Raw genomic sequence first — 17,013 nt, 5'->3', positions numbered from 1 at the left:
GCACTGGAGACACCAACACCCTGGTTTCAAACAAGTTCCCATGGAGCAGCTGGGAACATCCCAGTCCTTCACCATCATCACCATCAGGGTGCTGTCACTCAGTGGGGACAGGTCTGTGCCTGACACCAGGCATGATGGAAGTACGAATGCTCCTGGACTTCTGGTGAAGAATTAACAGCTCTCTGCAGCATGTTTGCCAATGGCAGGTCTACCTTGCTGGAGAAGTTGTAAGTAGGATATGTACAACTCACTTGGCTATGGAAAGGCCCAAGGATGATAGTGCAAGACCCACAAAAGTGGGAATGATGTAGTGATGGTCAGGAGAGGAAGCAGCCCCCGCTGTCAGAGGTGTGAGAGTTGGTGTGGGAGGTTTCTTTCCTCATGCTATCACAGTTTTTTATTCAGGGTCCTGGCTGAGCAATGTGAAAAAGGTTTGATAGAAACAGAGCCTCGCCTCTCGACTCGTCTTGGAAAGGTGCAGATTAAGCAGTGGCAAGTTTCTTACCAGCTTACCAGCTGTTATGTTCTCTGTACGTTGGTGGCTTTGGACTGGAGTTGAGGAAAGTCTCATGCTTCCAGTAGATATTTCAGGCTGAAATGAGTCAAAAAACTGGAGAATTTCCAGAGAACATTTATTCAGCCTCTGAGCCAACTGGAATAACTTCTCCAGAGGAGACCAGCCCATTTCATTGTGATTTCAGCACTTTGTGAAATCTCATTAACATTCTTTCAGAGAAATGAAGTTAACATACCTCATTCTGTAAATGGTTTTGAAAAAGTGCATCAGTGTCTGGTCCCAAAAAAATGAATATGAGATTTATTCTTTGTTGTTTTGATAAAAATAGCATCAAAGCTGACTTAAAAATAGTTATTAGCAATCTAGATGGAAGACAGCTTAGTTACAGAAAATTTCTGTTAAAACCAAGCCTACATGAGAGCTGAAGGTGTCAGATGGAGTGTGATGATGGTAAGTCACTGCAGTTTTGCTTTTGCAAGAAAAGATGGTGCAGCTCTTGCTGGGGACAGGAGTGGACTGTCTGAGTTGGTCTAATTGTCTTTTTTCTGTGTTGGTCCCAAGTGAAGGAGATGTTGTGAATGCCACAATAAAATCCCAGACCCGCTGCTACAGGCTGACTCTTATGGTGAGAAAGGTCTTGGCTTTCATCTTAACTCCACTGGTGAGTTTAATGTGAGCCCTTGAGCAACCAGGCCTAAGTAAAGGCATCCCTGCCCATGGTGGGGAGGTTGGATTAGATGATCTCTAAGGTCCCTTCCGACCTAAGACAACCTCTGATTCTATGATTCTGTGATCTTGGATCTGGATCATTTCAAGCCAGAAAAAACATGGTAAAAAGGTTTCACTTGGCCTTGGTTGTTCAGTGCCCGCCAGTGCAATGTGGAGGAGTGAACACTGACTGGTGAGTCAGGCGGGTCTGTCTCCTGCTACGGACTTGAGATTCGACTTGGCACATCCCTTCGCTTCCCTGCCTCGGTTTCCCTGTGGGAGACAGTGGTCTTTTTCTCAGCAAACTTTTCTCCCAAGCACCCTTTGCCTAGATGTGGATCCACCCAAAGCTACCCACTGCGACCCAGCCCATGGGTCTCTGTGTAGCTGCTCCTCTCCATGGCAGGGACCCTTTAATTTCACGTGGCTCTGGAGTGCGTCAGCAGGTCTACTCAGAGGGTGCCAAACAGGCTTGGATTTTGAAACCATCCCAGAAGGTGGATTCAACCTTCGCTCCCTCTGGTCCCTCCCCGCTGCCTGTGTCCCTGCTGCAGACTGTGATAGGAGCCCTGCGGCTGCCTGGGGCTGTGCCGTGCATGCCCTTGCAATGGCAGGAGGAGTCACACCTCCAGTTCATGAATCAGAATGATAGAATGTTTTGGGACAGAAAAGACCTTTAAAGGTCATGTAGTCTAACCCATTAAATATTTGCTGAGCATTTAAAGGGCAAGGTTGGAGCACAGGTCCCAGCATGCAAGCGGATGTGAGGAGCCAATGCTCTGACACATCTGCCCAGCCCATCATAGAGGGTACGGTGCTGTCACATAGGCAAAGAGCCCACCTCTGCCTCAGGAAGCCCTTGCGCTAGCCCTGGCCCTTCACCTTCCTTTCTGTATCCAGTTCCACTCTCCATTGGAGCATAATCAGGTTCTGGGCCTCTGGCCATCAAGTGCAACCTTGTAAAGTTTTGTAATGAGCAATCTAACTGCCCAAAAACCTTTTCAAAGTGGGACCCGTATGTCTTGACCCGCTTATTCCTGATTAAGTTTAGAGTCAAGGTGATTTGTTTTGATCCCGGAGGTGACATTAGGACACAAATGATGTCAGATGTCACAACAGCACAACCTTTTGTTGACTAAGAACCACTGGAGATCAATAGGAAAGAAAGGTAAGGAAATGAGAAAGCGAAGCAGTAAAATGTTGAAGATGGCAAGAAATATAACTTCCACTACGGATCCAGCGATGTCTCACAGGTCCACCTGTTTTGCTTCGGTGGAGAAGATCTTCAAAGCGTAGCTGTTCACGGTGGCATCTAATAGTGTCCCAAGAGCTGCTTTGCCCACCCTCCTCCTGGTCAGTGCATGCTTAGAAGGAGTGATCTTCACGCTGCCCCCAGCGTAATCTCTGTTGTCCAGAGGGCCCATTTTTGCAGCCATGGTATGACTTGACAGCTTGCACACCATTGGGCTTTTTTGCTTGCAAGACAGCTGCCTTATCAGCGGTTGAGCTGTAGTTGTTGTTTAGGACTTATCACGAGTCGAGTCCAGCCCCATGGCTTATCAGTGGTCCAAGCCTGCAAACGGTAGCCTTGAGGTTTCTTTGCGGGGAATTTCAGCAAGGTTGAGACAAAGATTTAACACAGTCTCTTACACCCATAGGAGAGCCCGCCATCTAAAATCAGCAGAGAAGATGACAGAAAAACCACAGCATTTTTTGTGGGGCTGATGTTGGCTGGGTTGTTCCTTCGGCTCAGTGCATGGTTCCTGTGTGCTTGCAGTGAGAGGCATCTGCACTGGAAATACCTCAGGCATTAGCTGTTGGAAACAGTTTGCTTTTAGCCTGTAACCCTGTGGAATTTTCCACTCCTAAGGCAATACCAGCATATTCTGTCCTGGGGTGGAACAGCCTCTCCTTCTGGTGCTCACAGACACCACGGCAGTGCTGAGCCCTGTCCCTCCTGCCTCCTGAAACAGCCTCTGGCCACCATGGGAGCAGCAGCAGCTAAGGGATACCCCACAGCTCCGCATCATCATCTCATCCTCTGCCCTCCCCATCCCCGTGCAGGGAAGTCTCACGATTTCAAGCTGGTTTTTTCCCCTTCTCCCACTGTCCTCTCACCCTGTGCAGGAAATAGGAGAGCAGCTGTTTCCTTGCTTCTTTTGTTCAGCTGATCCCACAGCCCTTCCTTCCCAGCAGAGAACTTCCTGCAGCCCAGAAAGCCTCTATAAACCAAACACCCCAAGGTTCACTGGCCAAACTTCACCTTTTCCGTTTCCCAGTCAATCATTCTCCACTGCACGCTCCAATAAAGGCAGCTTCGCAGGGGTCAGCTTTGGATTTTGCTGACCTCAGGCAGTGGTGCTGGGAGGAGAGACAGATCTGGGGAGGCAGGGAAGGTCTCCTGCTCCTGCCTTGATTTTCTCTCTCCTTCTATCCTCAGAGACCAGGAGGCCACGTTATGATCCAGCAGCAGCTGAGACGGCTCCTGCCAGAGAGGGAGGTGGATGCTTCTGCTGCCCTCGCCCTGCTCTGTGGCTCGGCAGCAGCCGTGGTGGTCTGGAAATGGCTGGGCAAAAGGCAGATCCAGAAGAAAATGGAAGAGGCTCGGAGGACCCGGGATGAGGGTCTGAAGAAAATGGCAAAGGCTGTCCAGCAGTTCAGGGAGCAGGTAACCCATCCTTCTTGGGGGGAGGTCTGAGTCCCACCGGAGTGTCTGCTGCTGATGTTCTTCAGCCCTTCTCCCAGCTCATGCTTCCTTAGCTTTTATAATGAGGAGTCCAGGGGAGATGTCCCAGCAGCCCTCAACAACAGGAAAGGCTGCTTTGGGAGGAAGGGAGTTCACTGCTCTCAAGCTGGATGAGATGTGATAGGGCTCTACAGGCAGGGAGATGTGAATTACTCACTGGAAAGAGGTTCTGGAAACTACAGGTAATGAAGGATAGACCTTCGTTGATCCAAAAATCCAGTTCTTTCAGAATCTAGAGATGTCTCTTGTCTCTATGGGTAGAAACAAGGAAGATTTTTCCTCTTCCTAACTCAAAGTTTACACATCTGTGCACACCCCTGTATCTTTGTGTCTAAAACTTGGCTTCTAGATGGCTCTTGGAGAGTCCTCAAAACAGCTTTCACTAGGGTTCCCAGCAAGGGAGACCTCTCAGCCCAGCAGGCTTCCCAGAAGATGCTTGACCTGACGTAACACTAATGAAGCACAGTGTTCCCCGGGAGCAACCAGGACATGATGTGGGGAAAGATGAGTCAGGCACACAACCGGCATGGGTGTGGTCCCGAATTCCGGCTGTGACACTGATTTCTAACCACCTTTCCTCCCTGCCCCATTAGTTTCCGAGTAGGTACTGGTTAAACCAGCTCATGTTTACACAGGTAATACACCCGGAGGTAAAGAATACTAACTGCAAGTGATACACATCTTTACAACCCTTTTTTTTTAAACACATATTTCTATAAATATGACATAAAACCTTAGAAAAAGCTGGTGGCACTGAGAACAGCCAGTCTTCTTCACCGGAGTAGACCTTACCCACTTGTGAGTCTCTACGGATGTCTTTACAGTTCGCTGAGGTGTGAGGTGTTTGCTGTTTGTCCTCAGACCAGGCTGACCCACACTGTCTGTACCCATTTGAGGGGTGAAGGGCCACACCAAGACTTGCATGCAAGGACTTTGGTACCTTCTGCCCAGGCTGGTGTTTGCTCAGCTGAGGTTACTCCGTGGTCGGTTGGCAAGTCCCACAGTGCCAGGAGGAAGGTTGTGGTGCGAGGTGTTGCCTTGTCTTCTGCTGCAGTGGATGCATGAAGCTCACTTACACCTTCAGAGATAGGCGGGCTCCTGTGTTTCCCTCATGGTCATGACATCCAAACTCAGCAGCTCATGGTCTGAACCCTCACGTGCAGCATGGGATTGTTGATAGATCTATTAATAATGTTGACAAAACTTAAGAGACTTATCCTCACTGAGCCAAAGGGTAACTTGGGCTGCTGTCCTGGCATCTCCTTCATCTTCTACTTGCAGATCCCCAGTGTCCAGACGGATGCCATCCTGTCCCTGCCCCTGATGGAACTCACAGGGAGACTGCATGAAGGGTCTCTGTCCCCCAAGACTGTCCTCTACACCTACTTAGAGAAGGTGAGTGCCTGTCTGCAGCATGGTGGGCAAATCACTCATGTTGTCCATGCCACAGTATGTGAGCTGGTGGCTGGCAAGACTTGTTGGAGCTGGTGATTATGACAGGTCTTTAATACAGCAGATATCAGGAGAAAAAGACGTGAAAAGGCAGGGATGTCGCTGTCTCCTGGCTCAGCCCCACCACTGGCCAGTCCTTTGAGATGGCTTGAGCTGGGATGCTCTGAGGAGAGGGTTACCATTCGTGCCAAGCCACTAGCCCTTGTTTAGGAGATCCAGGTAGCTGCTAAACACAGTTGTATAACAACATTTTTCTTAACTAACACCTATTCATTTATGTGTCCACAAAGGCCTTGGAAGTGACAGAGCAGACAAACTGCATACGACATTTTATCCCAGAGTGTGAGGAGCAGCTCCAGGAAATACAACAGCAGAGGGAGAAAGGGCTGCTTTTTGGTGTCCCCATCAGCATCAAGGATCACATCGGTTACAAGGTGCCTCCTCTCTGTGTCTGCGAAGTGTTACGAGCCGGGCTGGGTGGTGAAGTGGTGGGACACAGGGGATGGAGAAGGGGCCCAATCCCTCCCTGCTTACACTACGGGAATCCTGACTGGGTCTGAGGTTGTGGCCCAACATCTCATTGCAGCTGCAACCCTGGCAGTTAAAAGCCTCCGTCAACAAAAAAAAGCAAAGTGTGGAGAGTTATATACCTAAATTACTGCTTCTCTGGTACATGAAACAGCACAGGCTGGGATACATGGTTGTTTGGGCTGTAACTCGGACTTCTGCTCAGAGGTTTGTGGTGTCAGGGATAAGAATGTGGCTCAGCTTCTAGAAGTCCACTAACCTCAGATCCCTGCCATGGAGCCAGGCCATGGAGCCCCTCAGAGAAGAGCCTGTGCATGAGAAGCACCAGCGAGCCCCTCCCAGACAAGCCCTGGTGAGGACTGATTGCACACTGCTGAGCTGAATTTGTTAGGCAAGTGTACTCCATGTTGACTTACCAACACAGTTAAGAGAGCTCTAAGCCCAAAGCAAGCTCCAAACTCCAAGGGTAACTGAAAAAGGATCACACTGTTTGCCTGGGATGTATATTCCCTCCCTGAACATCCACCGGTGGTTTCACTTGGACAGCAGGACACTGGGTTTGTTCCTGAACTGCACATGTATGGAGTTGCATCTGGGTTAGGGGAGAGAAACAGCATGGAAAGGAGGCAGGAGAGCTTCAGGGGAAGCCTTAATCCTGTAAGTGCTTGGCAGCCCCTTGCTAAGGATGGAAGGAGGGAGAGTCCTTGGCCCCTCATGTGAGGGCTTGCAAGGGTTGGTACCTAACCCCACAAAAGAGACCCAAGATCATCCTTCCAAAACCATGAGGGAACTGTGCTGACCGTGTCCATTGTCACTTCTCTCTGCAGGGGCATCTGGCGACCTGTGGGCTTGTGCAATGTCTGGGCACACCGGTGCCGGAGGATAGCGTCCTAGTCAAGGTTTTGAAGAAACAGGGGGCCATCCCATTTGCAATGACCAACGTACCTCAATCCCTCTTCAGGTAACATACATCATTAGAAATCTTTCCTCTGGTTGTCCTCCCAAAGCTAAAACCCTGTAGGTCCTGAGGCAGGCTCCTTCCTGTCTCCTAAGATGTTGCCTGGATGAGTTCTTCTTCCATCAGCTGCCAACAATCTCAGTTCAACTGAAAGTAGCTTTCAGATAAGATTAAGAGAGAGAAAAACCTACAATGACAGACAAGAAATTAAATGCATTTTTGTGGGGGAGGGAGAGTGGAGCCTCATGGGAATGAGCTGGGTCCTGAGGGGTTTACAGGATGGAAGGATGGGGTTGGCTGTGCCACATAAGGTCCCTGCAAGGGAGAGCCAACAAACTGAAAGTATTAGACTGTTCCTGACAGCCTGCTTGCTCACCTTCTTTTCCCCAGCTACGACTGCAGCAATCCCATCTTCGGCCGGACCTTGAACCCCTTTAACCCTCAGAAGAGCCCCGGAGGCTCCTCAGGAGGGGAGGGAGCTCTGATCGCGGGAGGGGGCTCCATCGTGGGCATCGGCTCGGGCATCGGCGGCAGCATCCGCCTGCCCTCCAGCTTCTGCGGGCTCTGCGGGCTCAAACCCACGGCCGAAAGGCTCAGGTAGGTGCTGGGGCCTGCCCTTCCCACCCTGCAAGGAGCCTGCTAACAGTCAAATTCAGCAGAAGGAGTACAGTACTCAGTAAGTACTTGGGAGGAAAAACAGGACAGTTTCTTAAAGGCTGGCTTGCCTTGCTCAGAATGTCTCCTAGGAGGCAGAGTTGTTAGGTTTTGGGGGTAAATGGCCATGTTTTCATTGTAAATCTGTACTGGAGTTAAAAGAAAAAGGGGGCTAAAGTGGTTAAATAATGCCAAAATGGAAATGGTAAAGCAAAACTAAGACTTGTTGGGTTTTACGGGGGTTTTTTTGTGTTGTTTTTTTTTCACTTCGACAAATATTTTTGGTTTCACATGACTCATACCAAATATTTGTAATTATTTCCTTCTGGTTCAGGTCCTGAACTGAGGACCCCAGCCATTCAAACATATTGGTAATATCTTACAACCGTTACTGAAATGACAATATACTTCTTTTCCTTTTCCCACAGCTTGACTGGAGTGACTGGCCCAGTCAGTGGGATCCTGGCAGGTACATGAATTTTTTATTGCTTTTCTCTGTGTGCTATGAAGAATCCTACATCCTCCTCCAAGCCTGAGGAAAGCCTGAGACAACCAAGATCTGTCCAGAGTCCATCTGAAACATCCCACCTCATTGCTTGATCATCCCTTGCAGCCAACGTGGCCATGTAGAGAGCCAGACAAGTGTTTGGCACACCCGTTTGCGTAACGAGGACGTTTGCTCTCGTCCCACTCCAGTTCCTTGTGCGCTGGGGCCGATGGCGAGGGATGTGGACAGCCTGGCCCTGTGCATGAAGGCACTGCTCTGCCAGGAGATGTTCCAGCTGGACCCCACCGTGCCCCCCATCCCCTTTGATGAGGAGGTGAGTCCTTAAGTCAGCAAGTTCTGGTTATTTGAGGATGCTGCACACTCAATGTATGCATTCTTTAACGGTCCAGCTATCTTTACAGTAGGGGCTTCCACTAACTTGTTAGCAATCTCTGAGGGCATAATTCGTAATTATTAGAAAAAGTAGGTTAATGAGTAGTTTTCCTTGTTGCCTTCTCAGCTGGCATGTAGCTTATCAGATTGAGAGACCCCAGAACAGAGTGGCAAGGAAGGCAACACTAGAAGCCAAATCTGGAGACTGTTAGGGGAAGAGGAGACAGGATCAGAAACTCTTACAGCAAACCTCTTGAGATTTCCTTTCCCTCTGTAGCTGCTGAATTTCAGGAGGTTATTCCACCTCTATCCTTCGTAGCAATGGTTGAATCTACTGGTCTTGAATGGCTGTGCTCTGTGTGGAGGGAGGGATGAAGGGAATGCTGGAAAAAAAGGTGGGGGTGGACATTTGGAAAGAGTAACCCATGGAAACTACAGGCAGGAAACCAGAAAATTAATTACTCCCTAACGTCTGGAGCTCTTAACCCCTTCTGCAATTGGCTTTGGCATGGGGACAGTTCCACTGGCGGGCAGGGTTCGAAATGGTGATCTGGTGACTCTTTGCTCCAGGTGTACTCCAGCTCTGCTCCCCTGCGGATCGGGTACTACGACACGGACGGCTACATCCCACTGCCTCCCTGCATGCGGAGGGCGGTGGAGGAAACCAGGAGAGCTCTGCAGGCAGCTGGGCACGAGGTGAGCAAGGCCACCCTACGCTCTTCTCCCTGAGGTGTTCCCAGCTTTGCTCCTCGCTGCCAGAATCACCCCTCAGAAACCAGATGTAGCCCTCAAACCTAGCTGTGGGATAAATGACCTACGAGAGGTATGAGAATAAGTTACTACAGCCACGTAATGCAATGCAGACACACACCTACCCTGGGTAGCAGTGCATCTCACGGGGAAACAACACGAGCAATTAGCAAGCTTGTGTCTTCAAGGGGCCAGGGGCGTAACAAATCCATCTCTGATCTGGTGGCTGTGGTCCACATCAGATAGCAGCATCCACAAAATGCTGCATGTGACTCAGAAAGGTTGCCCCTGCATTTTCTAAGTCTGTCCTTCCCCAGAAGGGCTCCGAGAGGTGTTTTTCCTCTTCCTCCCCAAAGCCCATGGAGGCTTCTGTCCTCCCTGGACCACTGAGGGGCGCAGGATGGGAAACACCTCTCCCTGTGGAAAGATGCCGTTGTGCTCCTCCCAGCAAAGGGAGTCCATGTCTGAGCAGGTGTCAGTGCTGCTGGGAGAGGCAGGAAACTGGTGCTCAGTGACTGCCTGGGTCAGCCTTTAGGGAGGAATAATGCCACGGTGAGATGCCTGGGCTGGTAAAGGGTTGAACTGGGGCCTCCATTGGTATGTGGAGCCTGGGAAGGTGCTGCTCTGCCTTTGGAGTATATCCATAGCCAGCCCTTGGAAATTATTCACATTTCCAGGCTGCCAGATAATCTTGTGTTTTGGTGCAGCTGGTGCTGTTTTCTCCACCTCGGATCCACTACGTCATGAATGAACTGTTTTTGAAGACTTTTTTTGCTGATGGAGGCCGTGCTTGGTTGGACGTGTTGTAAGTAGGAGCCCTCTGGCAGCAGCTGTCAAACTCCTCCACAGGCAAAATGAGCCTCTCTTTCCCACTCAAAACAGGAGATACTCAGGTTTCTGAGGGAGAGCAAACAGCTTCTCTGGCATGATACTCTCCTTTTGTCATCTCTCAGCGCAGGAGGTATTGTAGATCCGAGCTTGAAACCACAGGTGAATTGCTGCAAGATCCCGAGGCTGGGGAAGAAGCTTCTGGCTCTGATTCTTAAACCTTTGGTGAGTCCCTGGTCTCAGGCTCCAAGCAGAGTGGTGTCAGCAAGGCCTTGAGATGCCAGAAAGTCTGATGGTACTGAGAGATACCTTCAGCTGCAAACACTGGGATTTCAGGCGAAGGCACATGCTGTCGCTTTGGAAGGTGTTTTCTAGACCCCTGCTGGGATTTATCCAGTGCAAAGGGAAATGAGAGAAAGACCAGACAAGAGCTGTAACAGATTAATGCAGAACCCTCAGCAAGTGGTTCTTCAAATGCCAGAGCCAGCAGTTTCCTGCAGCTTCATGCATTGGAGTTCCTGCAGCAGAGGGACTCAAGGCTGAAGATCCATCTCTGTGCTGGAGGCCTCCTAAAGATCACATCTTCATGGGAAATCCCGATGATGAAGAAGGGCTGTCCCTCACTGTCACCCTTTCACCAGCTGAGCATCCTTTTGTAGGGCTTCTCCATCTTCTCTCCTTCTCTGTCCAGTTGGGTTGTTCTCAGCTGACAGGACTGAAATAGTAGCAGTGTGTGGGAGACAATCAAAGCGCAAAGGTGTTGTTTCTGTGAGATACCAAACTAAAAAATGTTTGATGGATCAAATATAATGAAAAGAGACTTGGTTCAAGGGAGTGCATTCCTCTGTGAGCAGGAAATACTGGGCTGTAAGAAACAAATTGGGAACCAACAACCAGAAGTTGGAACCAAAGTGAGTTCACAACCATGAGGAGCATTTTTAATCGTTTTAATCATGCAGCATCCCCAGGGACAGAGGCAGAATGGAACCAGGGGTTTCCCAGGATAGCACAAGTTACTTCACTCCCATGTCATGTCCCTAACAGGAACCTCTTGCCTTTCTAGTTTCCCCGCCTGGCTGACTACTTGAACACCTTGGCTGGAATGAGGTAAGATGGCACCAACTCCAGGGATGTCCATGAAAATGAACGGTACCTTCTTCTCTAAGTGTCCATGGCAAGGGGAAATGCATTCAGGACAGGCTCCGACCATGTCCTAGACATGGCTTCAGCCTTTAGGAAGACATCTCCCTCATGTTGCATCACCCCCAGTGATACCCTGAACAGAGTGAGGGACTTGGATGGACAAGGTCATACAGGAAGCCGGTGGTGGAAATGAAGACTAAGTCCAGGCTTACAAGAGAAACCCTCTCTCTGCCACTTCCACTCATTTGGTGCTTAATTGCTTGCCCAAATGCCAAAGGAAACGTTAGAGAAATTGTGAAAGAAATATTGTTTTAAGTAATTGCTAAAGTCACTGGTGCTTATCAATCTGGAGGATTATTTAAACAATTCCTCCTCCTCTTAAAGCTGAAAAATGTTGCTATGATTTCCACTTGCAGGTCAGTGAAGGAGATGTGGAACCATCACCATCAAATAGAGGTAATGTTTTGAGGACTCCCCTCTGGCATCACGCACTGAGTTGAGGATTTATGGCAAGTGCCAGGTCGGAGGGTCATCAGTTAGGAAAGGGGCTGTGGAGGGGAGTGATGGGGAGGAAACAAGACAGAGAGAAAGGCACAAAAGAGAGATAGGAATGGGGTAAGTGGGCTTTTGGGACAACCATCAGTTGCCCACAATTCTCATGCCCAAATGCCCATGTTCAATGGTCCCAGCGGAACAAAGACTGGCCTGGGATCGGGAACGGGTAAAGAGGGATCTTTCCAATTCCTGGCCACAATCTGGCCATGTGTTGTGGAGGCAGACACTTAGATGCTGCCCTGCCTCTTCCCTTGAGCACAGCTGCCTGCTGCTCCCTCCTTGGCCATGCCAGCACCTGGTGCATACCCTGGAGAAGTCAAGATGCTTCAGACACAGACACGACCTCCATGTCATTTCCCCTCTCCTCCCCAAGGTGTATCGCACTGAGTTCATCGCCCGGTGGAGGGAACTACAGCTGGACGTTGTGCTGTGCCCTGTCCTGGGGCCAGCCTTCACCATGGGATACCCTGGGAAACTCCTCAGTAAGTGAATTTGTGATCTTCCCGGGAGGGCAAAGGACCACAGTGGTTGAGACTGGGCAGAAACATTGACTACCATGGAGATTCACTGCCCACCCAAGCATTTTACAGGCATTAGGAAGGAAAAATAACTACCATAGAGCTATCTGAGAAGATGGGGACAGACCCAGGGATGAAGTGATGTGGTGGAAGTTGTTTCTTGCAGTAAAGCCTGGATCTGGAGATGACCATCCCCATGAAACCTTTCCTTCCAGCCACAGCTGGGTTTCAGGGGCTTCAGTGAACATGTAATGTGTAAGTTTGGAGGGAGGCAGGAGGCCGTCACTAACTGCATTCTCTCTTTTTCTTCTCTCAGCTGCTGTCTCCTCCACGATGCTCTACAATGTCTTGAACTTCCCTGCTGGGGTTGTACCCATCAGCACGGTGACAGAGGCTGATGAGGAAGAGCTAAAGCTTTACCGAGGAAGCTGTGATGACCCCTGGGACCGGACGCTGAAAGAGGTACGAGACACGGAAAGTGGTGGAGCAGATGTTCACATAACAGTTCCACTGAAATCGGGGCTCCTAAATGTCTCCATCAATATGGGCACGGTGCGAAAAAAAAATTACCTCTCAAGTACCCCTTGCAAATCCCTTTTCTCCTAAGCCCCCCAAAAATGTAAGTCAGTAAGCTTTGGGGGGACTGAGGGAGCACCCTCTGGCTGAAACCAGACGGGAGCCATGCAGCAAGGCCTCTCTGAGTAGGTCCTTGTGGCAGCCACAGCTCACAGCCCTGCCCTGCGCTCTCCTCCTGCTCCGTGATGCCTTTGCCAGGCAGAGGCTGCCAGCGGAGCGCGGCTCAGCAGTGAGCTGATGCTGAAGGAAAACGGATCTGGCTGCAAGACAGCTCAGAACAGAGCTGGCTGGGGGGTGATGGTGTCTTAAACACATCACCCAAGACTTGGCAACCATTTCTACCACGACAAGAGCAAGAGCAGTCCCTCTGCCCCAGCAGGGCTCAGCCACCAACCTCCTTAACTCTCTGGGACAAGCTGTGTCCCTAAAGCAAGCTTCAAAAAGCTGCTGGAGGTCTGAGCCCCTAAGGTAACCCCTCTCTGCTTGTGCCCCTGCTGCAGGCTGTGGCAGGAGCCGTGGGGCTGCCGGCGGGGGCCTGCCGGTGGCCTTGCAGTGCGTGGCCTTGCCATGGCAGGAGGAGCTGTGCCTCCGGCTCATGAAGGAGGTGGAGACCCTCAGCCGTGAGAAGAAAGCGGCGTAGCCCCCACGGTCTCACAAAAGGTGAAAGGGACAGCACTGCACGACTTCTCTTTTGCAACCGTCCATGCAGAGATGACAGCAAGGACGGACGGAAGGAAGAAGGAAAACTCATTTCCTGATGCCCTTCCTTGCTGATAAGCACAGATCCTCCATGGAACCAAGATGCCATGCAGAAGGCAGGACTGGCTTAAGCTGGGTTCAAACGATACTTCAGCTGTAGGAACTGTGCTTCCTGAAAGGATGGGCACGGAGGAGGGTTCACCCTCATTTTCATCTATGCTGCCTCTTGCAGAAGTAGATTGATGCTGAGAGAAATCTAGTCCATTGCCAGCTCCACTGCCCTAGTTACGTCCATACGAATTTACTCCATTGCCAGCTGGACGTAACTATGGGCTGCCCTGTAAGAAATACAGCCCTGCCAACCCTCCCCACCATTGTGTTTTGCTCACAAAAATTAAAATTTAGCTATTAAGAAAGTCTTACCATGAATTCCAGTAGTCCTTCACTGATGGCTGTAATTATATGAATGCATGGTTGTTACTCAAGATCACACAAACACATTCTCACTGGACGTTAAATGAAAGTGTTCACACCTTCCCCCCCAGCTGCAACTTTCCTGTCTGTGAGGGATGGAACCTCTTATTTCGGGACCTCAGGCTGCTCTTTATGAACATAGAGGATAAGCAGAGACAGATGAAACTCAGGTATGCAGATGATGAAATCTGGGGCAGAAAGGCTGTGATCCCCAGATGGTGTTTGTTAACTTAAACCTGCTCATGTCAGATCAAAGCAGCCAGACAGGAGTGAGAGAGCAGCAATCCCAAGACGGATGGACGCATCGCTCCCTCTGATAAGACACCTCACTCTTTCCTAGATTAAACACCTCAGTCTCAAACAGATAAATATTCAGGAGACTTCACAGCAAGTCCTTCTCATTTATTCTCTATGTCTGCAGCAAAAAAAAAAAGCAGACTTCCTTTGGGACACTTTAAAAAGAAAAATAAATACAGAACAGTTTTGCTTTCCTGGGGAATTTGAGGTATTTCCTGACAGCCACCAGACAGTCTGTCACCCCTTCTACCTCCGACATAATTTGCAGAAGTACATAGGTCCAAAGTTGGCTGTGAGGTGAGGCAGAACAAGCTCCCCCAGCCGGCAATCCGAGAAGAAGGAAAACGTGTCCTCAAAGAGTGTCCGGAAGTGGCTCAAGTCCTCAACGTGGATACTGATGTTAAACTGCGTTTCTGCAATTTCTACTGCTCTCTCGATCACAAACTCGTTCTGCAGCGGCGAGAGGGAGCACGTAGAATACACCACCTCTCCTCCCGGCTTGGTAGCGAGGATCCCAGCCCTGCAGGCAAGACAAACAAATACAGTCATGGCAGGGACTGTGTGGCCCATCAGCATTCCCACCCACTAAAACTGGGGAGCCAGCACGTAACTTATAAGTGGTCAGAGACAAATCTCCTTAGACACCACAGGCTCAGCAGTGTCACTGCAGCTTGACTGTTTTAGACCAGGGCAATATGAGTCAAACAGATGCTTAGATTGATAAAGTACTTAATGTGGGAGAGACTGTACTGGAGAGCAGCTCCAAGGAGTAACCCCGTGCTCACCTCCGAGGGAACTGTGTACATACAGGGGAAGAGGCTCTCTCAGTTAAAGAGCTGCCAAGGGACTCTCCAATATTCCCTTACTGGTCCAGCTCACAGTCAGCCCATCCAGCCTTCCCAGCAAAACAGGGTGATGGAGCACCCCCAAGTCCTCCCATGTTCCGGTAGATGCAGACACTGAGAAATCTTCCAAGGCTGACTGCCAGGATCCATAAGATCATCACACAAAAGGACATCACTATGCCCATCCTGTTCCTGGGACCCTCCTCCCTACCTCCTACATCTGCTGCTGGGAACGGGAATGACGTTTAATCAAACTGAGAACATTTGCAGCTTCTTACACTTGCTATGATGTGATGTGTTCAACTACTGCCATTCCAGAAAACCACATGTGGTTTCCACATTTCCCAGCTGGGGACACATAAAGCAAGATGAGGTTTCAGGAGAGCTGCTACCGTAACACAAACAGCAAGAGAACACAGCATCGAGCTCACTCACATCAGCAGCTGCAGCTGCAGCATGGGCAGCATCTGACGCTCCTTGGTTCGCCTCTTGTGAAAGATGTTGTTGTCCTCCTCCATGACAGAGTGCCTGTCTGCTGTGCAGGGCACATCCACCAGCACCTGCAGCAGCAGAGGTCCCGCGTCAGTCCCGAGCTCAGGCAAAGCTCAGCAAGTCTCCCAGTGCAGCCTCTCCCTTGCCCGACTCCTCCACCCTCGCCGCGCACCAAGCAGCTCTCCCGGGCGCAGGTGTGCACCCACACTGAACTGTGACTTGTCCATCCGCCTTTTGCATTTCAGCAACGTGTAAGCAGACACAAAAGTGAGGAGTAACATCACTCTCTCACACATGCTCCCATTTAAACACTTCTACTCTATGTGTCTACATAGTCGGTGTTACTGCAGCACCTACAGCTGCAACCACACAGGGCCAGAGCTCCTGCAGGGCCACCTCCTAGAATAACAAACTCAGCTCCCACAGCTGAGAAACAAGAATGATCTAATCTTTACACTTAACCACTTCCAGGTGATGGATTAGAACAGGATTTTTAAAGGGTATTACACAGGTAAATAAAGGTACAACTCCCGATGCCCGTATGCACCAGATCCTGCAGGAAGGGAATATTAATCCACATGTGGCTTAGTCCTCTTTCTTCCTCTGCATTTAAGATCATGGAGAACTATACAATTATACTGTAGGATAAGCTGCTGTCGTCCTCTGAAACAGGAGAAAAGTGAACTAGATGGGTTTATCTTCACCGATTCCTGACCGCTTACCTTATGGAAAGTGCCACCTTCCAGCTGTCCCCAGTCCCTCCCATCGTAGGACGTGACACTCACGGTTTCCCTGATTTCTTTGGGAACATAGCTGTGCAGAACCTGGTGCAGCCTCTTTGTCCGGGACACGGAGACGTCATTGGCTGCCAGGTACCCTGAGAGGACAAAAAGGGCACAGAGGGAATGTCACTCTCGCAAAACCACCCCTGATACTCAATTCTTGTACCCAGAAATTAACAATCAGGTATTAATGGGCACAGCACACTCCTCCAGCGCCGATTTACGCATGGGGACAAGGAACATCCACTTCCACTTACCACAAACCCCAGTCTGCAGCAGAGCCAGAGTCTTGCCACCTGGAGCCGCGCAGAGGTCGAGGACAATGTCATCCGGCTGCACGTCGAGCGCCAGGACGGGCAGGAGAGATGCTGCATCCAGGAGGTAATAGTCGAGGAGCCCCAGAACATCTGGCCTGGAAATCACCAGTTTGTGTTAAAAAAGTAAATGTACGGGGTGGGGAAGGAGGAGCTGGAAGCCAGGACGGGGCTGCAGAGCAGCAGTTTGTGCTCACAAACGTGCAGGCCTGCGGCTGGCGAGGACAGCGAGCGGCCCGTCCCGGGGATGTCTCACCGTGCGGGGCGAAAGCGCGTGATGTCACCCCGGGGGAAGGT

At 50.3% G+C, this 17,013-nt stretch overlaps 2 protein-coding genes across 2 annotated transcripts; one reads left to right on the top strand and one right to left on the bottom strand.

The window, feature by feature from the left end:
• The first annotated feature begins 3,683 nt into the window (after window positions 1-3,683).
• Window positions 3,684-13,453, top strand: LOC104278523 (vitamin D3 hydroxylase-associated protein-like). Its single transcript, XM_009875527.1, is given in 16 exon segments — window positions 3,684-3,893; window positions 5,253-5,366; window positions 5,714-5,857; window positions 6,779-6,912; window positions 7,300-7,506; window positions 7,992-8,032; window positions 8,260-8,384; window positions 9,014-9,139; window positions 9,901-9,998; window positions 10,147-10,246; window positions 11,085-11,128; window positions 11,581-11,620; window positions 12,093-12,201; window positions 12,554-12,699; window positions 13,314-13,343; window positions 13,346-13,453. Coding segments are annotated over 16 exon segments (1,776 nt in total).
• Window positions 13,454-14,373: 920 nt separating this feature from the next.
• Window positions 14,374-17,007, bottom strand: NSUN4 (NOP2/Sun domain family, member 4; the record flags this gene model as incomplete). The annotated part of the gene is made up of 5 exons (XM_009875526.1): window positions 14,374-14,803; window positions 15,564-15,688; window positions 16,343-16,497; window positions 16,660-16,814; window positions 16,973-17,007. Coding segments are annotated over 5 exons (744 nt in total), but the record flags the coding sequence as incomplete, so codon positions are not given.
• Between the last annotated feature and the right edge of the window lie 6 nt (window positions 17,008-17,013).

Source organism: Apaloderma vittatum, unplaced genomic scaffold (genome assembly GCF_000703405.1).
Source record: "Apaloderma vittatum isolate BGI_N311 unplaced genomic scaffold, ASM70340v1 scaffold11378, whole genome shotgun sequence".
Classification (NCBI taxonomy): domain Eukaryota; kingdom Metazoa; phylum Chordata; class Aves; order Trogoniformes; family Trogonidae; genus Apaloderma; species Apaloderma vittatum.
Note: the sequence above shows the minus strand (reverse complement) of the source record. Positions and strands in the feature narration are given on the sequence as shown.